The sequence below is a fragment of the Vipera ursinii genome (genome assembly GCF_947247035.1).
Source record: "Vipera ursinii genome assembly, chromosome: 2".
Taxonomy (NCBI): Eukaryota; Metazoa; Chordata; class Lepidosauria; order Squamata; family Viperidae; genus Vipera; species Vipera ursinii.
In genome coordinates, this window is record NC_139513.1 from 133,626,754 (window position 1) to 133,651,420 (window position 24,667).

Genomic DNA, 24,667 nt, shown 5'->3' on the forward strand with positions numbered 1-24,667 from the left:
GGCACGTGGGGGGAGGGGGGAGTTTCGTCGTCTGCGTTGTGTGCCGTAGAGGCGAAGGCGCGAGGCGGCTGGGTGTTTTAACATAATAATAATAATAATAATAATAATAATAATAATAATAATAATAATAATAATAATAATAATAATAATAATAATAATAATAATAATAATAATATAATATAATAATAATATAATAATAATAATAATAATAATAAAGTTGGAAGGGACCTTGGAGGTCATCTAGTCCAACCCCCTGCTCAAGCAGGAAACCCTATACCATTTCAGGCAAATGGCTGTCCAGTCTCCTCTTAAAAACTTCCAGTGTTGGAGCATTCACCACCTCTGGAGGCAGGTTCTTCCACTGGTTAATTGTTCTAACTGTCAGGAAGTTTCTCCTTAGTTCTAGGTTGCTTCTCTCCTTGACTAGTTTCCATCCTTTGCTTCTTGTCCTGCCTTCAGGTGCTTTGGAGAATAGCTTGACTCCCTCTTCTTTGTGGCAGCCCCTGAGATATTGGAACACTGCTATCATGTCACCCCTCACCCTTCTCTTCGTTAAACTACGCATACCCAATTCCAGCAACTTGCCCGTTTGTGTTGCTTTATCTGCCACTGTGACATTAGCACTGTAAATGACAGCTTTTGCGGCAACCACACACCACTAGTTTGGGATTCCGGGAAGCCTTTGTGCAGATTACACACAAATGGCTCTGTATACGCACATCGGCAGGGATGTCTCTTGATGCCAGAATGCAACGTCTGAAGTGGGGCTGTTTATGCAGTGAAGTGTAGCAGGCAGGAATGGGGCTGTGCTTTTACTTGCCAAAATTACTTTGGTTAGACTGCACACAGTAGTAAACAATGGCGGGTTTCTATAGTTTGTTGAGCTTAACTGTGGCTGGTTACTTTGTAGCTCAATCTGTTGTGTGAACTAAATATCTGGCTTTGGTTCTGTAAATTAACCCAAGCATTTGGATTAGTATTATTTAGCGCAGAGGGTCTTCAAACTTTGCCCTTTTATAACTTGTGGACTTCCACAAGTCATAAAAGGGCCAAGTTTGAAGACCCCTGATTTAGTGTATATACAGTAGTCTTTGACTTACAGCCATTCATTTAGTGACCATCTGAGGTTACAACAGCACTGAAAAAAATAACTTAAAATATTTTTTCACATCTATGACCATTGCAGCATTCCTATGGTTATAAGTGGAGGACTATATCTGTATTTAGCAAAGAAGGGATGTTCTGTAACAGAGCTGACAGAACAGCTGACAATGGTATATATTACAATGAGCAACTAAGGTTTTGACACACACACACACACATATATCAAAGCAGCATAGCAAATTGATTAGAATTTTAAGAGAATATAATGAGGGTTCTTCCCATTACAATTGATACCAATGACATAATTTGAATATTTTGATTGCCAAATCTGAGAATAACTGCCCGTTTAGTTAGTTAATTCAAGGATGGGGGCATATGGATGAATACTAGAGTATTCTGAATTTTATATAATTCTTCATATTCATTAGAACATTAGCTTTTGGAAACAAATGAATATATTAATATATGCTAGCTAGATGCAGCCACATACAGTGAGGGAAAAAGGAAATGATCAGTCTATAATTTTAATGGAAGGCTTATTTTAACAAAGAGAGACAGAATAACAACAAAAAAAATCCAGAAAAATGCATTTCAAAAAAGTTATAAATTCATTTGCATTTTAATGAGTGAAATAAGTATTTGATCGCCTATTAATCAGCAAGATTTCTGGCTCCCAGGTGTCTTTTATACAGGTTACTAGCTGAGATTAGGAGCACTTTCTTAAGGGGAGTGCTCCTAATCTCAGCTTGTTACCTGTACAGTATAAAAGCACCTGTCCACAGAAGCAATCAATCAATCAGATTCCAAACTCTCCCCCATGGCAAGACCAAAGAGCTGTCCCAAGGGTGTCAGGGACAAGATTGTAGACCTACACAAGGCTGGAATGGGCTACAAGACTATCGCCAAGCAGCTTGGTGAGAATGTGACAACACTTGGTGCGATTATTCTCAAATGGAAGAAACATAAAATAACTGTCAATCTCCCTTGGTCTGGGGCTCCATGCAAGATCTCACCTTGTGGAGTTTCAATGATCATGAGAACGGTGAGGAATCAGCCCAGAACTACACGGGAGAATCTTGTCAGTGATATCAAGGCAGCTGGGACCACAGTCACCAAGAAAACAATTGGTAACACACTATACTGTGAAGGACTAAAATCCTGCAGTGTCCGCATGGTCAAGAAAGCACATGTACAGGCCCATCTGAAGTTTGCCAATGAACTTCTGAATGATTCAGAGGAAAGCTGGATGAAAGTGTTGTGGTCAGATGAGACCAAAATTGGCATCAATTCAACTCACCATTTTAGGAGGAGAAATGCTGCCTGTGACCCCAAGAACACCATCCCCACTGTCAAACACAGAGGTGGAAAGATTATGCTTTGGGGGTGTTTTTCTGCTAAGGGGACAGGACAACTTCACCGTATCAAAGGGATGATAGACGGGGCCAAACACCATCAAATCTTGGGTGAGAACCTCCTCCTGTCAGCCAGGGCATTGAAAATGGGTCATGGATGGGCATTCCAGCATGACAATGACACAAAACACACAGCTAAGGGAACAAAGGAGTGGCTCAAGAAGAAGCACATTAAGGTCCTGGAGTGGTCTAGCAGGTCTCCAGACCTTAATCCCATAGAAAATCTGGGGAGGGAGCTGAGGTTCGAGCTGCCAAACATCAGCCTCGAAACCTTAAGTGACTTGGAGAGGATCTGCAGAGAAGTGGAACAAAATCCCTCCTGAGATGTGTGCAAACCTGGTGGCCAACTACAAGAAATGTCTGACCTCTGTGATTGCCAACAAGGATTTTGCCACCAAGTACTAAACCATGTTTTGCAAAGGGGTCAAATACGTATTTCACTCATTAAAATGCAAATCAATTTATAACTTGTTTGAAATGCGTTTTTCTGGATTTTTTGTAGTTATTCTGTCTCTCACTGTTAAAATAAACCTACCATTAAAATTATAGACTGATAATTTCTTTGTCACTGGGCAAACATATACAATCAGCAGGGGATCAAATACTTTTTCCCCTCACTGTAAGGAACAAAGTCGTTTGAAATTGTTACAGTATTCAGCAGTTTCATTTATTCTTGTAACAGCTAGTATGTTGGCAAGCCTTGATGTTGTGTCCTAATTTATCTCGATTTTATATTTTATATATATTTTATGCACATTTCCAGACACACCATTGTGGCAATTTTTAAAGTCAAACAGATTGTGATGCAGATCCTACCAGAATTTTATACCAATCATGTGTTGGAATATTACAAAACCACAAAATATGTTCCATATTTGTTTTTGTTCAGATGAAGCCTTGTCTGTCTGTAAGAGTATGTAGCATCAACATTGTTCATAATTGGTTTTAGAAATGCTATAATAATCTTATAACTTTAGATTGTTGGGGGCAATAAGCTGACTTTGTTATAATGCTGCTGGGGGCAGCGGCGAAAGCCCTAATAAGCAGGCATATACATAGAATGAAGGCTATTGCTAAGCACATTGATTTGTGCTTAGATTGTAAACCGCCCTGAGTCTTCGGAGAAGGGCGGGGTATAAATGGGATTAAAAATAATTATATATTGTATTTATAGTTCATAATTTGTGATTTTATGTTTTCCTTTTTTGTACTTGCTGTTATTTATTAGAGGGTTTCATGACTGTTGCTTGGCTCTGTAGGTATTTTAATATATATAGTACCAAGGATGTTTTAAATGTTTTGCTATATTATATACTATGCAAGCCACCAAGGGTTGACAGATATATAACGGGTGAGTGCATATTATTTCTAACAGCAGAACAAAAATCAAATCAGCTTGTAATATTGCAAGCAATATATTCAGTAGTTTAGAATGCATATTGTTAAACAAGTGTCTTTAAATATATGCTTCCTGTGATACACACCCAGAGAAGGAAAGCAGAGATTTTATCTGTTATTCGCATTAAAACAATGAAATTTTAAATTGAGTTTGCAGTTACTACAATGTAATACATAAGGAAAAAAAAGACAAAATCTCCACTCTTGGAGCTACTAAAACAAGTGGTATACAACACAATACCTCTCCAGAATGGCTCAGTTTAAACAAGACTGACATTAAGAGTCAATGAAGATATCTTAGTTCCTTTAGCCTAGGAAAAGTGGCAAGAAAAGCAGCTTTTCTGTTATTTACAAGTGCTGTAGAGATTTGTTAACATGAAAAAAAAACATTAAGGAAAAGAGGAATACGCTGTTCTGCTTTTAGCACTAGGGATTGGCTACTAAATTATGTTATTCATTTAAGTATCTTATAGGTAATGAATACTATTGTATTTGCATTATTTGTCTTGATTTGAAATTTTATGTGCAGATAAAAGTAGATGGATAAAAAAATAATGCAAATGAACTTAATGCCAGTAAGTTTTAAAAGTCAAAAAAGATTGGTGGATTTTTCTGTTGGACAGAGGTTGGCCTTCAAATAAGTTTGCTTCAGTCATTTTGCCTGAATTGGAGAATTTTCCATTTGTCGTGTCACTGTGCAATAAGAGAAGGAAAACTTGAGAAATTTTGCTCAACACAGGCAAGACTTCTAGGTGGGTAGAAGCAACCTAAGATCAATCACATATATGGCATTGCATAAAAGATCAAAATCTCTTTCCCAATATATTGTGCTCAAGCTCCTCTTTTTTAGGTCAAGATTGAAAACGTTTAACTTGATTCATATATGTATTTACCATAAAAAGGTGGTTTGCTTTTTGCAGGTTACCATGTGGTATAAACCAGAACAGCAATTGTTTATTCATGTCTGTTTGTGAATCAGGGCATTTAAAACACAAGGTTCAAAAAGAGACTGCAAACAATGACTTGACTTAAGCAGAGAAAAACTAATTGAGGAAGATTGTAGTTTTGAGGCTCTTTACTTAAGCACTGAAATCCTACTTAGTACAGAAAGTAATTGCTGTTCTCTTTGTATGCATTTAACTTCTTTCAGTTAATGTTTCTATACATTAACACCTAAAGTGTTTTTTACTTGTGAATTATGCAAAGTTGATTAGTTAATCTTTGCAAAAGCACTAGAGCATACCACAAAACAAATCAAATTTAGTGGATAGCTTAATTAAAGTTTGTTTAAATCTAGGTGGTCAAAAATGATTGTACTGAAAGCTAATTAAAAACACTTCTAAAGTACAAAAATACAGGCTTCATGAGGATGTATATTGTTTATTTACTGTCAGTAATTTACTTTACACAAGGCAGTATTAATGGCTTGAACACTTGCAAATTATGTACAGAGAGCAATGTACAACTAAATGAAGCTTTCATCTTTTAGTAATCAAACCATTTTAAATGATACATTTGAAGACTTTCTTTAGAAATAATTTATTGCCAACCATGGACAAAAAGGGACGGGGCAAATTTACAAAGTAGTAGATTCTCTTCTTCCCTAGAAAGTTACAGAAGATACTTATATTTCAAAACTATAGTCATAAAACATATCCCTCATTTATACAAAAGTAATACAAATCATGGTTTCATTAAAGATTCTGTGGGGTCATTAAAATATGTTTCACAAACAACTTTATAGCAAATAACTTGCTGCTGTTGAAGAAGGTGAAAGCAGTTTTAAATAATTGGCAATCGTCTGCTTTCAAGTATAGGATAAACAAAACTGCCAAGGACACTATTGCAGTGCTGTATATTTTAACCTGATTTTAAAATAAGACTAAGTTGTGGTACCATCAATCAGAAGTTCTTAATTGCTTTGTGAACAGATGACCATAATACACACAAAATCTAACCAACAGCTTAAGAAGAAATTTGTTATTGTTATCTCAATTTAAATTTATTCTTTAAAATAGGGCCAAGCAATATATGGTTGTTTGATGTTGAACATTAGTTTTTAGCAATGCAAGCTAACATAACCGGTTAGGAAGGATAACTGCAGTTGCAGTTCAGCAACAGTTGTAGAAATACAGTGTCCAGTTCTGTTCAAAACTGAGCCAAATTTAAGTTGAGAGAAAAGCATCTGCCACACTATGGTCACAGAGCATCAGGACGATCCTTCTAATGTCTTTCTTTTGTCAAAAGTTATATTCAAACTACTCTTTGGCATTATCAGTACAAGAAATTGGGAATGAGGCAAAGCTCCGTTCTATCCTGTATTTTCACCTATTTCACAGTGAGAAAGAAGTTTCTCAAGCCTTGAGGAATGGTTCACTGTATTGAGTTTCTGCAAAATAAGGCACAGGTCTAAATACTATGTTTATTTAAAAAATGACCTGGTTAAAGTTTAAGGAAATTAAGTATGCAAGAACTTAAATACCTCTACTTTAGATTTTAAAATAGTGAATTTTATGAAAATCTAAAATACAAAAAGATCAGTTGTTTTGAAATCAAAAGTAGATACTCTGTAAAAAGTCCTCATGAATTTGAAAAACTATAACACCAAATAAAAAGAATTTTTAAAAATGTTTGTAAAAAAACGTTTCTATGAAGGCCTCTGGCAACAAAGAATTGTACTTGAGAAAAGTAAGCCACTCTTGTTAGCAAGAATGTTTTAACTTGTTTTATTTTAGACTACAGAACACATTAAGAATGATATAAAAAAAAATACCAGATACCCAATAGGGGACATTAAAGTCTGTACCCAACAATGTTTAAAGCCCATGAGCCCATTATAGTAATAGGACAAGAAGAAAAAGAAAAAACGGCAATGAACTAAAGGGATCCTCAGGTTTGTGAGCTGGTGATTTAACTGTTGCAACCTTGACTCAATCTCTCCCACCAAAGGTTTTGATACAGCATTTCACTTATCCAAAATTGGCACAACACAGGTCATCCTTCCAATAATTCTTTTTTAAAAATCAAAAAGTCCATGATAAATTGAGGGGAGAAATGCCTTGGAAAAGAACTATTTAACTAACTCTTTGTGTCTGGATTATTTTTTCTACCAATTCTGCCACTCTCAAAATCTGTCCATATGACTGATGGGGAGAGAAGCACATCTGTGTAAGAAGGGAAAACCACCATTACCTATCATTAAAATTGTAGTCCCTCACAACTACTTAAAATACATGTAAGCCCATATGCATGAAATATATTATTTATAATGACCGTTTAAGTTAATATGTTCCACAGTTGCTTATTTTTATTTCCAGAATAAAACATTACCTTAAAAAATTTCTTCACTGTCCTCTAAGAGTCATTTTTCTGGAATACAAAGGAAAATTGATACTCTAAACAGTACTCTGTCAGCAGAGTTGTAAAACTGATCTTTCACTTTTGTATTTATATAGTTTTATTTACCAACTTCTGATGGTTTTAACTGCAAGATAGTAATTTAAAGTCTATATTTAAAAGGCCTTACAAAAAACCCTTCACTTCCCTCTTTTTAACAGTGTTGGTGGTATTCTAAAATAATACCAGTATAGAAAACATGACATTCCCTCATCTCATTTTGTTTCACCCTAGAATTTTGAAGGTCCTGATTATATTGGCTTTGTACTCTTTAGCAAAAATACAAAGATCATTTATTTGCACTCAGTTGTCTGTTATGATTTTGAAGCCCTTTTTCCTCCAACCAGTTAAACTGATATTCGCTGTAAGGCCACTATTAGTTTAAAAAAAAAACAAAGAGGCACTTTAGTTTATAAGATACTGCATCAATTAACCATTTACTGGTACTGGACTAGGCCAATTACTGTTAAAGCATTTAATTGGCACACAAACTTAATTATCCTAGTCTAATGAATGGCAAAAATGTTTTTCAAAAATATAAAAACATTGATTTCCTTTTACAAAAACTACAGAATAGTTGGGTTTCTTTTAGAACGACTAAGTATGGCCTCTGTAACAAATGAAACAAAAGAGGGAAATTTGCTAATTGTTTTTGTTCTTAAGCAAAGTAAATATATTTTATTGCATTAGACATTAGAACCCAAGTGTCAATCCCTTTTGTAAATATACTCTTTAAAGCTCAATATGGTACAGCCTAGGAAAAAAAATATAAAGATATTCAGAATTACAGGTGACACTGGCTTTTGACCAATACCAAAGCATCAACGAAGCTATTATTTTTACAGAATATTTCATTGCAAAATTAAGTCTTCAAAATGTGTAACTGAGCCAGAAGGTGGAATAATTTTTTAATTTTACCCTTTTAAATGTGTCATTTGTCTGATATCATTCAGCTGATTTACACTTTAATTCAATTTTAGGGTTTTTTGGCTAATATAATGGCCACTACTGTGTCACCTACAGCTGTATATACTGAGTGTGTTAGCCTTCTTTAATAAGCTACATTTGACATCTATAAACTGAATTGTTTGGGAAAAATAAATCTTGTGCTTGGCTTCCACCATTATCCAATTCACAATATCTTAGTAAATGAAAAAAAAGGAGTGTTTTCAGACAATGGCTTATTCATGGCAACTGAGGAGGACTCTCAAAGCTGCAGGAAGCAGCTTTTTGGTTGAAGTTAGCTGAGGCCCAAATTGTAAAATCATGGGGTTCTGTCAAACTGTATGATCTAGCAAAAATCAAGACCAAGAATTCCTATGCATGATTCATTTTGACTGAAATACTCAGTGGCAATTTTTTTTCTGGTACCATCTAAAAGCACTCTCTATTGGCATGGAAGCAGAAGTGCATTTGTAAACTTGAAATATAGGTTAACTATTTGACAAAGCAAAGCCATTTACCATAAACAACAATTGGTGGTGGTTGTCTAAGTCAGGAAAACTCTTCAATAGCTCTCTTAAATTCCAGCCAGTTCAAAGAACTTTGCATGTTTCCAAATAATTTCTTTCAAGCACATATCTACAAGTTAATAGTTCAGGCTTTATAGTTGAAAAAGACAGAATAATTTAAAACCTGGAGTTAGCTTTTAAAAAAAAAGTCTTAAAAGTTAAAACTGATTCAAGATAATGAACAGGAAAAGATTTTGATTTTAAGAGAAATTGGCAATAAGAACAGCAGCAGCTTTTACCCACACATCATGAGGTCTGACAAGACCAGGTTTAGTTTTTAAACTCCTGCTGTAAACGATTAACACAAATCAGTCTTTTCAACATTACTGTAGCATGAGCTGCTTGAGGTTGTCATGAAGGATGGTATCTTTGACATCACGGAATACCAGACGAATATTTTCTGTATTAATAGCAGTGGTGAAATGGTGGTATAAGGGCTTCTGTTGCTGGTCTCGGCGTTTGGTACGAAAACAATCCACCAGGAATTTTTGGACATCTGTTAAGTTGTGAGGATCTCCCTCAAACTCTGGGAAATAGTCTTTGATACTCACTTTTTGCACTTTTTCCTCAAGCAAGTCTGTCTTGTTTAGGAAGAGAATGATGGACACATTGCTGAAAACCCGATTGTTGACTATAGTTTCAAAAATGTTCAAAGATTCTGTAAGGCGATTTGTTAGCCGGTCTTCCATAAGTACCTGATCAAATTCACTTGATGAAACCAGGAATAGTATTGAAGTGACACTATCAAAGCACTCAAACCAACGTTTTCTTTCTGACCTCTGGCCACCTACATCAACCATCTTGAAGGGAACATTTTTAATTTCAAAATCGTACTCGTGTATTCCTTTTGTAGGTCTTCGTGCTAGCAGAATATCTTGCTGGGAGGGAAGATAATCCTGGGGGGAAATAATCTGAGTTGTTAATATAACTACTGAAAAATAAAATAAATAATCTTACAGTTGGAAAAAATATTACATTTTAAGAAACCACAATATCAAAAGCTAAAATAGTGATAAGAGTAAGCTTTTAAGCAAACTAAGTGTGAAATTCCTTATTTTAGATTCCTGTTTTATTGAGACAAGTGTTGGTACCAAGTAACATAAGAATGTAAAGCAATGTGTAACATTAAAGTCCATGAAAGCAAAAATTTAATTCTTCCTTGAAAAATGACTAATCTACTTCAACTGTGTCACCTTAACATAATACTTTTAGTAAGGGTATTTGCATCAGAAAAGCATTGCATACATAAACAAATAGCATTTTTACATGCTAAATAATAATATAGAACATATTAGACCTCTCATTTCCATGCTTTAGACCTTTCTGCCACTGACAACTGGTGAAGATATAAATTTCTAAGAGCATGTGTAATGTACCCAGGTATTAGATCTAACTGGATACTAGCTAAAATGAGACTATTAACCAGAGTTAATAGTCTTTTTAAATTCCTAAGTTAGTAACTCTTAGGAAGTAGATGGATGGGTTTCCACTAAACTATGAGAGGTGGGCCAGGAATTATAGTTCAAGTGGCTTTAGAACAAACAGCAAACAGAGAGTATCAGTACACAATATCAATATTTGGCACTGGGTTTTAGAACATCATAGGGTCTACAACATTTAGTTTACAAGCAAATATTAATTAAATGTAGTTATAGTTCAGAAATGATGTTACATCTTATTATTGACATTATCTGAAGCTAAAAATAAGAAAACCTCTAGCATTTCATAGTAATACAAATACCAAATTTAGAAATAAAACTTACTGGGTCTCCGAGTTTATCCAAATTGTCCAGAAAATATTTTATAGATTCCCCCTAAAGTGAAGGATAAATACAATTATTAACTATGTTCTGAAATAGGCTTTTAAAGAATAACTTGATATGAAGTAAGGTTTTTGTGCATGAAAGTTGCAACTAAACGTTAAATGCTCATCTGTAAAAAATCCCGAGGATTTTAGTCTTGGCACACACTACCACCATTGTTCTGATGAATTATGCAGTTAAGTACATTTATTTTGAACTCCCAAAGGTGCTTTTTCACAAGGCAACTGGACTTTCTTTTTTCTCTTTGAAAATGTTTTGCTTCTCATCCAAGGAGCTTCTTCAGCTCTGACTGGAGGGTGGGGAATGGAATAGCCTTCTCTCTCTCTCTGGTTGAGAGAGCTGGAGAAGCTTCTTGGAGGAGAAGCCAAACATCTCCAAAGAGAAAAAAGAAAGTCCAGTTGCTTCGTGAAAAAGCAAGGTTGACTCAGCCTTCCATCCTTCCGAGGTAGGTAAAATGAGGACCCAGATTGTGGGGGGCAATTAAGCTGACTTTGTAATAATGCCGCTTGGGGGTGTGTGTGAAAGCCCTAATAAGCAGGCATATACATAGAATGAAGGCTACTGCTAAGCTTGTAAGCCGCCCTGAGTCTTCGGAGAAGGGCGGGATATAAATGGAATTTTTTTTAAAAAAAAGCACCGTTGGGGCAACCATCTACGAGCATCTATCCTTGATACTTGGGCTGTGGCCAATGTATACTGGATCAGAGTATGTAAATTACCACCAGTTTAAAAAGAACTATTTAAAGAAAGGTAAATAAGGAAAATTACTTAATGGAGGGGAACAGATTTCTATATAATTACTCTCAGTAGTTCCCCAAAACATCTTGCTTTCTGAACAAATTACAAAATGGTTCCTCCTACTCATTCACTCTTGAACTCTGGTGCTGGAGAAGACTCCTGCGAGTCCCTTGGACTGCAAGGCGATCAAACCGGTCAGTCCTAGAGGAGGTCAACCCTGATTGCCCTTTAGAAGGCCAGATCCTGAAGCTAAAACTCAAATACTTTGGCCACCTAATGAGAAGCAAAGACTCACTGGAGAAGAGCCTAATGCTGGGAAAGATCGAGGGCAATAGAAGAAGGGGATGATAGAGAATGAGGTGGCTGGATGGAGTCACTGAAGCAGGAGGCATGAGCTTAAATGGACTCCAGAAGATGGTAGAGGACAGGAAGGCCTGGAGGAACGTTGTCCATAGGGTCGCGATGGGTCGGACATGACTTCGCAGCTAACAACAACAACAACTCATTCACTCTGAGGCTAGGATATTTATGTTTAAAATCTTATGTTATTTCACCATTGTAAGAGGGTAGTACCTTTGACTGTTCCCGAAGACAACAGAATTGCTTACATTGTGCAGGTCATTGTGCACCATCTAGTGAGATCTCTTTCTATATTATACTCTTAGCATGTGATATTTTAAGATAAGTAGTCTATGTTGTCTATGATCGCAAAAATCAGGAATCTGCTAGCATCTTCTCTCACTAATGAAGATCATTAAAAGTACATTTTTGTAAGCTGCACCTCATTTGATCAGATGCACAGAGTGGGTAGATTGATATAAGATGTAAATTGGGGTGAGGCAGGCGGGGAGAAAGGAAGAGACAAATTGGTTATGTAGACAAGTTACATATGAGGCAGATTACAAGTAACTTATCAATTAACAATTACATGTTTTAAAAATAACCATTGTAGTTGTTGAGACCTTCTAAGATTGCCTGAAACCTTTTAATATATGTGAATTTAACAATTTGTCACTTGATGGTGCTGTTTAAAGTCCCACTTTTCTACAACGGTCACTTTTAGATCTGCATTGATGAAATGACGAGGGGACTATTGCCATGTTTAATATTAGCATACATCCAAAAAATAATTAATAGCCTAAGTAGAAACTTGATAAGATATATATTGTCCTTTTCGTGTCTGACTTTTGGTGCTTTATTTAAGATATACAAAAATTCCTATTTTAATACATGGAGGGGCAATATGATATCCTGGTAAGAATGGAGACAGACAACTTTAAAACCTCTCTCAAACATAGAAGCTTCATTGATAACTGGGCCAGTCAGTGTCTCTGACCTGATCTATCTCACAAAAGTTTTAAGTGGAGAAATCCTGGATGAAATAATTCTGTGTATGCTGCCCCTATCATTGTTGCCATTATCATCATCATCATCCAAAATATTGTTTCAAATTCAAAACTGCCACTTCAAATCTAAACAAAACAGATTTTTGTTATTCTTTCAATGATTCTCCCAGCCTGCTATGCCCCCCCAATCCTTCATATACACATATATTAATCAATAAAGCAGCAACCACAACTTCTAACTGCCTTAGCGTTGACTGGAGCCATTGAATTGAAGAGGAAGTGAGAAAAATAGCAAAAATTACATTCTTAAAAGTTGAGAAATATTACATAAACACTTGTTTAGCTGTTGCACTGTTTCCAAATAAAATGCTCTTTTAAAAAAATCACTTTCCAATCAATGTACACACAACCGAATTTTATGCTGGAGTGAAAGTAACACTGGCATAGTTGTACAAGAGAACTTTTATCTAAATGAGGCAGCAAAACCAATGACATTTGCAGCATCTCTCTCTTTCTCTCTCCCCCCTTTCTCTCGTATTTGCTTAGCAACCATTTCAGATTTAAAAAATGGATTGTAGATACTAAATGTGGACATGGTGTAGAGGGATTGGGACAGAAGACAGATATTACAGACACTGATTTTGGAAACAGATACACTGGTAAACTTGTCTAAAAAGATATCCTTCTTCCCCCACACAACCAATTCTCTATAGAATAATACTATGCACTTCTAATTAATAAGTTAACAGTATAAGGCTTAGGTTAACCCTAACCTTTTATATTAATTAAATATATATACCTTCATGCAAGTAATATATATTAGTATTTTGCAAGATACATAAGAATCCATTTGAAAGGAAGCCTTACTACTAAATTTTAGTGAACATCCGCTCTCTCTTTATTAAAAACATTCCGGTACTACAAATCAAGATTGAAAGCGATGGAGGAGAATGCAAGGGGAGGATGGGCAGTAGAGATATATTCATCAAGGTGGAACAGGATGATGCAGCCTTCACATTACTGAGTTCCAGAAGCAGCACTCGTTCATACCAAGAGAAAGAAAAGCTGGTGCTGGTAAAGATGATGGTTCACTCAGAAAAAAGAGACTATATTGACTAGTCTGTTGGGTTCATGGTTTCCTGGAACCAGTCTGAATATAAGAACTAACACCGGGAGGATAAATTGCCTTTGCATGATTTATAATTGAAAAATCACAGGGATGGCATTCAGGAAGCACCAGAAGCCACCTCCATCATTGAAGCAGTCCCTAATAACAGACCCAGGATAGTTCTGCATGAGACCTTTTTGAGCTAAATATACAAGATCCTCAACTAATGACAATTAAGATCAAAATTTCTGTTGCAAAGTAAAACAGATGTTGCGAGTTTTGCCCCATTTTACACCCTTTCTTGCTACAGTTGTTAAGTGAATCACTGCAGCTGTTGAGTTAATAACGGTTGTTATATGAATCTGGCTTCCCCTATGACTTTGTCAGAATGTCGCAAAAGCTGATTGCATGACCCCGGGACACTGCAATTTTCATAAATATAAAGCAGTTGCCAAGCATCTGAATTCTGATTATGGGACAATGGGGATGCCGCAAAGGTATGACTGTGAAAAATGGTCCTAAGTCACTATTTTCAGTGCTGTTGTAACTTCGGATGGTCACTAAACAAATGGTTGCAAGTTGAGGACCACCTGTAGGGTTATCTGCACCCACTTCAAGTGTCAGCAGAGACAATGACAAAATATTTTTTTCTCTGGGAGGGTTAATATAGTTATTGAATCACATAAGATTTGCTACTAACTTGCAATTATTTGCAGTCATATGTTTTAGTTGTCAGCTAGCAGAAAGACATCTTTTGTAAAACAAACAAATTGCAACAGTAGTGGGTAAAGCAGCAATCAGTAGGTAAAAGTCAAGGTGGGTGAGATATACTAGGAGTAATGTGCAGTCTCATAAATGACAGCTTTGAACAGTCATTCAGCAAAGTAGAAAATATTAGGTACCAGAATCTCAGTGAATCCAGACATAAGCAGATAAAACACTGCTTCATACTGAGATGACTGATACTTTATTTACAAAGCAGTAACAGCGTTCCGTGCGCCTTTGGCGTCTAGTCATGCCGGCCACATGACCACGGAGACGTCCTCGGACAAGCACTGGCTCTTTGGCTTTGAAACGGAGATGAGCACCGGCCCCTAGAGTCTGAAACGACTAGCACGCATGTGCGGGGGAACCTTTACCTTTACCTTTTTAACCATGACTTAAATCAGGGGTCTTCAAACTTGGCCCTTTTATGACTTGTGGACTTCAACTCCCAGAATTCCTCAGCCAGCCTGGCTGAGGAATTCTGGGAGTTGAAGTCCACAAGTCATAAAAGGGCCAGGTTTGAAGACCCCCAACTTAAATGGTCAACAAACGGCTATTAGGACAGTGAAATCCCAACCACATTTTGTGCTTTCCGACAGTAAGACTAAAAATGATAGCCAGCAAGGGGGCATAGCTTACAAGTGTTTGCTGAACAGTTTACATTCTGCAAATTATCATACAGTACAGTATGCTTTTAAGTCTGGAATCTGGAACTGGCCATCAGTAGAGTTAGGTAGTTTTGCACCATGAATTTTAAATTACTGCTTGCTATTAAAAAGCCTGAAATTTAACACACTTCAAACCTGCCATTCACAGTCTGGCACCATTCCAACCACTTGTACTTCTGTTTCTGTGTCTGCATGCTCAATGCAATAATGGTTGGGTTTTGAATGGTTTCCCCTGTTTTTTTTAAAAAAGTTTTTTTTGTAATCCTATAAACCACTGGTCTCAAGTTCTTCCAGTGTTTCTTTTTTGTTTGTCATTGGTCTTATTATTGCAACAATCCAGTAGATGGTTCATTACCATTAGCCCAGAAGCAGCTTGATTTGTAGAACTCACTTTTGGAAGAACTTGAGCTGCATGTAAAGTTCTATTAACTCTTTCAGTTCATATACCTAACAATCTTCTTAACTTAGTGAGTTCAGGTGCTATTATACATTACTATATTACTCTTATTATTATATACTCTTTTCTCTACTGTTACCAAACTACCAGCCTGATAAACCAACAAACAAGCCCTTAATATAAAATTATACAGGTAGTCCTCAACTTACAACAGTTCATTTAGTGACTATCTGAAGTTACAACAGCACTGAAAAAGTGTCTTTATGACCATTTTTCACACTTACGACCAGCGCAGCATCCCCATGGTCATGAGATTTACATTTGGATGCTTCACAACTGGTTCATATTTATGATGGTTGCAGCGTCCCGGGGTCATGTGATCATTTTTTGTGACCTTCTGATGAAGTCAATGGGGAGGCCAGATTCACTTAACAACGGTGTCACTAATTTAGCAACTGCAGTGATTCACTTAACAACTGTGGCAAGAAACATTAGAAAATGGGACAAAACTCATTTAACAAATTTCTCATTTAGCAACATAAATTCTGGGCTCAATTGTGGTTATAAGTCGATGACTACCTGTATTACTTTTTTTGCAGCAAAACACAATAACAAATTGTTTGGTTTATTAAAATCAATTATACCAGCTTTTATGTATCACCAGCAACTTTGTTGGATACATCAAATATAATTTCTGAGTGAAATACAAGGGCTGAGTGAAATATACTTTATAAGTCACAAAACGTGCACAAAAAGATAGCAGTAATGACGCACTAGCAGCTCTGCCATGTTCTTAAGATCTGGTCCTTTCACTGTAGTTAGTAGGACGTTTCTGAGAACAAAGGTAATCTTGCTATTGTTCCTGAAATGGAAACTTGCTGTAAATATTTGTCCATGTGATTCAAGTTTTGACTGATAAAGAAGTCCTTCAAACTGAAATTCATTACTGAAATCAGTAGATGGATGTGGAAGCATTATTTTGCTTCAACATATGTATATGGCCACGTTTGCTTTGAAGTAGGTGAAGGTGAGGGGGAAGGAGAGGAGGAAGGGAAGTGTTTGGGAACTGACTAGAGAGAAGCACTTCAACTTCCCAGGACTCTTGTGTCTGACCCTCAAAAAAGAATACATCCAGAAGGTTTAACACAATTTATCACTAATTAAATAAATTTCATTATACTACTTATATTAACCAGGTATTCATTACAAAAGTATCTCTCACATCTAACTTGCTGTTTGATCATTTCTAAAGCAATTTTGCTTTTCACTTTTCCTTCTACTTAAAGATAAAATGTATTGAAAAACTTTTCAATTAAAAAAAAAGTCTACAACAGGCTGATTACCTGTCCTTCATTCTTAAACAGTCATGAGTACGATCAGACACAAGATTTTACAACCATACAGCACCCAATTTAGAACATTCTATAGCTCAAAAGATTCAGCAAAAATATTTTCCTATAATCTATAAACTCTTGGGAAGGCTCTGCTTTCTCTTCATGAAATATTGTATGCAGCAGAACTGACATTCATAAAGCTGGCAACTTGTCAAGAAAACTATAAATGCAATCATACTGTTGAGTTCACCCTCCAGAATTCTAATCTTACATTTACAAAGAAAAGACAATCCTGAGTTCCAACCATTTAAATAGATATTTTAATGCAGTTTGGAGGATGTAGGAGGAATGTTATTTCAGCCCCTCTATCTACAGGTAGTTCTTGACTTATAACCATTTAGTGTCTATTCAAAGTTACAAAAGCATTGAGAAAAGTGATTTATAATTGGTCCTTATACAACTGCCACAGCATTTCCACTCACATTATCAACATTTGGGTGACTGTGTGTTCTATCTAGCCCGCTTCTGAAAAACCTTGCCAAGTAAACTACACAGTCTCTGAAAATCAGACAACTGAATGAAAAAAACAAAGGACAAAAAATAGATTGCAACAGGAATATATGTAACTTTTTGGCCAGTGCATATATTCAGATTTTTTTTAAGAGTGTGGGAGTGGGAGGGTCACAGCATTTTAACAAATGCTAAGGGGTCTTGGTCAGTCATAGAATATACATTTGTCAAAAAGCAAAATTCTTTGTAACCAGGGTGCTTTGTATTAGGCATCTGGAAATCTTACCGTTACCAGCCACCCTCCATAATACCCGCTGTCCCCGCTTCTTAGTACCTGCCGATAGTACCTACCTCCCCCCACCCCCGTGCTCAGTAGAGCCCATCCACAGCATTGCCTACTTGCCCACAGCTCTCATCTCCAGTCTAACTGCCTGGGACTCCCACCTCTTCCTGTCACAGTCATAAGATCCTCGCTTAAACACCTGTGCAGTCCTACGGTTATTATGGCAACTGAGACTTCCATCGCTAACTGATGCAATCACGTGGCATTGCACTCTACAACTGCATTGCTTAGCAATGGAAATCACAGTAACCCAAGAACTGTCTGTAATTACAATTTAGAATGTTAGAATTACTAACTTAAATTATTTGACTTTTTTCATTCGAAATTGAATACATCAGATAAAAAGAAGCTGCTGCAGATTGCATCAAGGTTTTGTTTTGTTTATATTTATTTGTTTGCAACAAAAGGTTTTAGTCTCAGCTTGATTACTTAGTGCTGGAGTCTAATGTGTTAAGAGCAATATCAAAACAAATTAGTTAGTTTATCTCTATCTATAACTAACATGTTAGTAAAAAAAAGATAAACTTCAGAGGAAAACCAAAAAACAATCCAAAAACAAAAAGAACCATTGGGTTTCTTATTTCCCCCATTTGTACATCTGCTAATTTACAACATTATAGACATTAAGCCCCCTTAGAAGCCCAGCTGTAAATGATTTACTATGCTACATGATATATTGTACGTATGGGAACTTTTCTTGCTTAAATTTGCTGAAATTTCTAGTTTACACATAGACATAGCACACGCAAAAGAAATTTAAGCAAATGTAAGAAGGATGTTTCCCATGCATACACAATACCACATGCACCTTCCACAAGGCTGCTAAAAAAATACAAAGACCTGACTCCATCTGAATCCCTTGAAACTGCTAAATAAAGGCTAGCCAGGCTAAGGAGATATACTAGAGAAGAAGAGGCCAAGAAGGTAAGTGTCCTGTTCTCCAAATAATCATTCAAATGTACTCCCAATTGCCGTGCAACAACACATTAACTGACAGTGCTGGAAAAACGTAAGAAAGAAAGAGAAGACATAACACCAGTGCAAAGAGGCTACCGGACATGAAAGTACAGCAGTCTTCCAGGACAGGAAGCAGTCAACATCACAGTAGTAGACAACAGTGGGTAAAGAACATGAAGAACTGCACAGCACCTAGCCTGGGCATGAGTCACACCTACTAGCTAAAGAAACTAACAATGCATGAATGCCTAGTAGCACAAATGAACCAGCTACCTAGCAGTAGTCTCCCACCCAGACTGGCCAACGCAAGGAAGGATAGTACTGGTCGTGAAAGAAGTGCCATGCAAGTCAAGACCTTGCATGGGATGTGCCATCGATCGACAGCTGACATGGCTGACACTGGGAAAACTTACCAGTGACTGGAAAGGGCCAGGCTAAAATATAGCATTGAAGCACTGATCCTAACGGCACAACAAGCATTATGCACCAGATCCACAGAAACAGAGACCCACCATACTAGATAGGACCCGAGGTGCAGACTATATGCAGAGAGGCCTCAGAGACAGTCCAACACGTAGTGTTTGGGTATATAATGCAGGCAGAAACAACATGCTTTAAATGATACAACCAAGTAGTTGGTAAAGTATGTAGGAATATCTGCACAGTGTATGGGCTAGACCAGAGGTCCCCAACCTTTTGGGCGCCAGGGACTGGTTACATGGAGAGAGGCTTTTCCGCGGACCAGAGGGGGCGTGGTTTTGTGTGCTGCTTGCATCCCGTGGATGGGGCTTTGCTTGTTTGTGCGGACCAGTTGCTGGCATGCCACGGACTGGTAGCAGTCCACGGACCGGGGGCTGGGGACCCCTGGGCTAGACTTTACGTAGTCCAAAGGGAGATTCCACAGAGTGTTATGGAGAATAACAAGGCTAAGATCCTGTGGCACTTCCAGGACCATACAGGTAGGCAGGTACTGACCAAACAACAGATTTCATGATAGCAGGCAAGGACCAGAAGACAGCAGTGGTGATAGAAGTAGCAGTGCCAAGTGACAGCTACATCAGGAAGGAATGTGAGAAGCTGGCAAAGTACCAGGGCCTAAAAGGGAACTGGAGAGGATGTGAAAAGTAGAGCATTCAGATCTGTGACTCTAAGGTTGGAATGGCTTCAACAGATCCCAGGAACAACATCAGAGCTCCCTGTCCACAAGAGTGCAGTGCTAGAAACAGTTAAGAGACTGCACAGAACCCTTGAACAGCCAGACCCCTAGGAGAAACCCCAGATTTAGGAAGACACATAGTGAGAAGCAAATTTTTGTACTGCATGTCTTCCAAGTTCCCAATGAAATATTCTAGGAACTGTATCTTTCTTCCAGTACTGAGCAAAATTTATTCTCACTGCTCTAAGCATGTATTTATTAAATTATGATATTTCTTATTAACTTTTGCTGAGATTATACCTAATTTAAAAAGTTGTGGTTTCATTTTAAATTAAAATTCTAATTTTCTGCATTGTACATGAATACCTTTCAAATACTTTGGGGTACTACTTTTTTAATGGCATTTCCAACTCTTATAACTGTACGATACGTCTAGCTTAGATAATATTAATGAAGTTGTGTAGCACTTTGTAGAACATTTAAATATCAATTTTCCTTTTAAATTATAACTTGATGTAGATTTTATAGATTTGATCCATAATTCTTCCCATTGTCATATTGTAAGTATTTCTTTAAAATTTGCATCCATTTTATCATATAGTTTTTATGTTCTGTTTATCGTATCTAAATAAAGTTTACACATGTGCCCTAACAGATGATTTTGATTTGATCAGCTAATTTTGTCTTTTTTCTTAATAACTCTTCTTTGTTTTGATCCAATTGTTCAATAAAACCGGCATGAATAACACTGCCATTTACACTTCTGTGTAGTGTAAGCCAGTCAGCATTATGTTCTCTATCTAATTCTAGTTCTGAAACTTGCTTGGATTTTTGTACATTAAGTGTGTAAAGTAGTCTTCCTTGTATCTTTGGAACATTAAAATAGGCCTTAACTAAATTCTCTTGGTTGGTTGGTCTTTAGCCAACGTTTCTGAATAATCATGAGACATCTGTTCTTTTGTTGAGTTCATCAGTACTATCCAGAGCCAAGTTCAGCTACAGGCCCCAATTTCCCCCACTTTTTCCAGTTGAGAGATTTGAGTAAACTACAGATGCTCACTGTTATGCAAACTAATTCATATTCAGCAAGTATGTTATTTTCAAAGAAGCTGTATAATGTGCTTTCCTCTGCAACTGCAAATGAAGAAAGCTGAACCAAATATTTCAGTTCAGTTATTCAAATGCTGGTTCCTTAAGTACAAGTGATAAAGGAGGGATTAGTTCTTTAACGGATCACAATAAATTCTAGCATTTTCTTAATAATAATAATAATAACTATTACTACTGCTGAAGTCAAGAAAAAGATTAGAGGTGAAATACATCAAAAAAATTAAGATCTTAAAGTCCACTCAACGAAGGAATACCATCAAAGCAATCAATATCTGGGCAATGCCAGTCATTAGATACACAGCTGGAATAGTGGCTTGGACTCAAGCAGAACTAAAAGCAATGGATAAGAAGATCAGAAAAATAATGACAATGAATCATGCCCTTCATCCTTGCAGCAATATTGACAGACTACCTACCAAGGCAAATAGTGGTGGCATGGAATGCGGCAAGTACATCATATAGTTGAAGAAGAAAGGGCTTTGAAAGAATATCTGAAGGACAATGAAAAAGATGCACTGAAGTTAGTATACTGGGAAGGCTTACTGACTACAGGAGTGACTAAGTTGCCTACAAGAAAGACCAATGAAGAATCGAATGAAAGCACAGGAAGACAAAGCACTACATGGCCAGCACAGCAGGGAAAGCAGACAATAAGACCTGGCAATGGCTAAGTGCAGGAAAGTTGAAGAAAGAGACCAAGGGACTAATTCTGGGTGCACAAGACTGACCTTAAGAATTGAGAAGACAGCAACAGACAGTAAGTGTTGCCTATGCAAAGAAGCCAAAGATAGGTAAGCTGCTATAAGAAGATCGCACAGACTAACTAAAAGCAACAGCATGACAAAGTAGCAGCTATAGTGCATTGGAAAATCTGCAAGAAATATCATTTGCTTGCAAGCAAATACTGGTGAACCATAAAATAGAGAAAGTCATAGAAAATGAAGAAGCTAAACTGATCTGGGACTTTACAGTTCAAACAGACAGGCACCTGCCACATAACATCCCAGACTTAACAATTATCATTAAGAAAGAAAAAAAAAGTCTGGATAATGGATGTGACAGTGCCTGGAGACAGCAGAATAGAAGAGAAAGAACTGGAGAAGATTAAAAAAAAATACAAAGACCTACAAATAGAAATAGAATGACTCTGGCAAAAGCAAACAAAGGTAGTACCAGTAGTCATAGGGTCTTGGGTGCAATCCCAAAACAACTGGACCATCACTTGAACAACATCGGCATTGCCAAATTCGCCATCCGTCAATTGCAAAAGGGAGCTTTAGTTGGAATAGCTCCTGAGTCGGTCCCCGCCCTTTGGAATCATACTGCCCCAGGCATAAAGTGGACCCCAAACCTGCACACTTTTAGGAGTATGGTTATGTCCTGACTTTTTCCCCAGGTTTTGGGGTTAGAATGAATTGAGTTCTAGTGGATAAAATTGTAGAGGTTTTCAGTTCTGTCTGTCACTTTATTGTTTACTAAGTTTTAATGAGCTATCTATTTTATATTAATTCATTATGGTTTTTGAGTCTGAGTTTGCCTTATCAATGCATGTCTAAATAAAGTAAGATCTTGTAAGATAAGAATACTGAACTCACATCAGCAACCCATTACAGAAACAGATACTTCATGAAACCAACACTATGGGAAAATGTATTTGGGTTTCCCCCCCCCCCCGAACTTTGCACCTTTAGACTAGAGAAAAAGTACCCCTGAACTTCAGAATGGAGGGTTAAGATATTAAAAAGTATATGAAGAAAGAGAACTATTAGAAGTTATAAATAACTATAGAACATTAGAAAAATATTTATAGTTATTTATATTTTGCATTTGTAGACTGCCCATTTCCCTCAAAAGAGGACTTTGTGCAGTGTACAGTATAATATATATGAAAGGTATATAAAATTAAAATTAAAATTCTTAAGTTAATTTAGGATTAACATTTTTAAAATTCTAAAATTATGAAAATTTCAAAGAAACAAAATATTTCCAAGAAGACAATTTAACCTTGTTAAAATTAGTTAATAAAGATGGAGGGAAGACTCTCATGGTACCAACCACCCCAGGACTGTATTATCCTTTGTTCCCCCGTGCAATGCTGCAAAGCCATGTTTTGAACCCTTTTCAGAAGATCAGGAGAATTGGGGCCCACCTTATCTCTGGGGGGAAGGATAATCCATACCACAGGGGCAATGGCATAGAAGCTCTCTTCCTAGACTCCACCAATCAGAATACTTTGACTGATGGGGTCTGCAACATATCTTCCCTGCCTGATTGGGCTGATGTGATGAGGCCGAGCGGGTTCCACCACAGGTAGCCTGGCCCCATGCCATGTAGGCCATGACCAACACCTTAGATGGACTGGAAGCAAACTGGCACCCAGTGTAAGTTCACAAAACAACAGAGTGAATTGTGCCATTCTTTGGGCGCCCAGCATGGTTTGTGTGGTTGCACTATGCACCAGTTGAAGCTTCAAGGATAGTCCCATGTACAGCCTGTTGGAATAGTCCATTCAGGAGATGACTGGGGTATGAGTGACCAAGCTATTTTAGAACAGTGACCAAATTAATATTAGAAAAGCACATGTTTAAAGTACTATAGCTATTTGTGAGATACTTTTTTGGGGGGGAGGGGGAGGCGAGGTTCCTTCAAATCAAGATTGATTTTGGTGACTGCTTGGATAAATCCCTGCATTTTTCTTGGCAAGATTTCATAAATGGTTTGCCATTGAATTCCTCCTGTGGCTGAAAGTGAGTCACTGGTCCAAGATCATCCAACTGAATTTGTGTCCAAGGTGGGACTAGACAGTTCAAAGTTACAATGGCAATGAACAAGGAGAGTTACAACTAGTCTCCTAAACTGTGGTCACCGCAGCATCCCCAGTCACATGAACATGATTTGGACACTTGGCAACAGACTCGCAATTATGACAGTGACAATGTCCCTCGATCACACGATTGCCATTTGTGGCTTTCCCTACAGGTTTCTGACAAGCAAAGTCAATGGGGAAGTCAGCAGGAAGTCACAAATGGAGATCATATGACATTGCACTTAACAACTGTTCTGGATTCACTTAATAATCACAACTGAAACAACCAGAACTACTATTGTAAGTCAATGCGGTCACATGGCATCAAGGCCTTAGAACCACGTAAATTAGAGATGTAGTTCCCAGTCCCAATTACTGTTGTTAACCAAGGACTTCTTGTACTGCTCTAATTCTTCCAGTTTATCATTTCTGGGCTAGTTTTTTTGTGAAAATTTCTTCACATACTAATAATACTGCTTTGATAGAAACAACAGCAGCAGACAGAGAGTGAATTGTCAGTCACGCTTTTTTAAACTACATAAATAGAATAAATTGGAATAAACTGATTCCTTATATTTCTTTCATAGAGGCCATTTAAATCAAGTGTTTTGTCAGATGAACAGATGTAGAGTAGTACAGAGTACTGTAACTATCTGCCCTGTAGAAGAACTTGTACCACTGTTAACCTTTTTATGCAGAGGTGGGAAAGAGAATATATACAAGTCTCCATATATATGGTTTTTACAATGTAATCTATTACCACAATATAAGGGGGTTGTGTATGT

The 24,667-nt window shown here is 37.0% G+C and overlaps 1 protein-coding gene across 2 annotated transcripts in view; it reads right to left on the reverse strand.

Moving 5' to 3' along the window:
• Window positions 1–5,278: 5,278 nt before the first annotated feature.
• The window catches only part of GNA13 (G protein subunit alpha 13), a 31,441-nt gene continuing 12,052 nt past the window's right edge, over window positions 5,279–24,667 (reverse strand). The window contains exons 3-5 of one of the 2 annotated variants that reach the window (XR_014491291.1): window positions 10,585–10,635; window positions 7,245–9,717; window positions 5,279–6,303 (exon numbers count right to left, since the gene is read on the reverse strand). Coding sequence is in view for 1 of the 2 variants with exons in the window: in XM_083353188.1 (XP_083209314.1) it covers window positions 9,145–9,717; window positions 10,585–10,635 (624 nt within the window). In the remaining variant the exon portion in view is untranslated. Of the gene's footprint in view, window positions 9,718–10,584; window positions 10,636–24,667 lie in introns of both variants that reach the window. The other variant, XM_083353188.1, reaches the window with a different exon arrangement.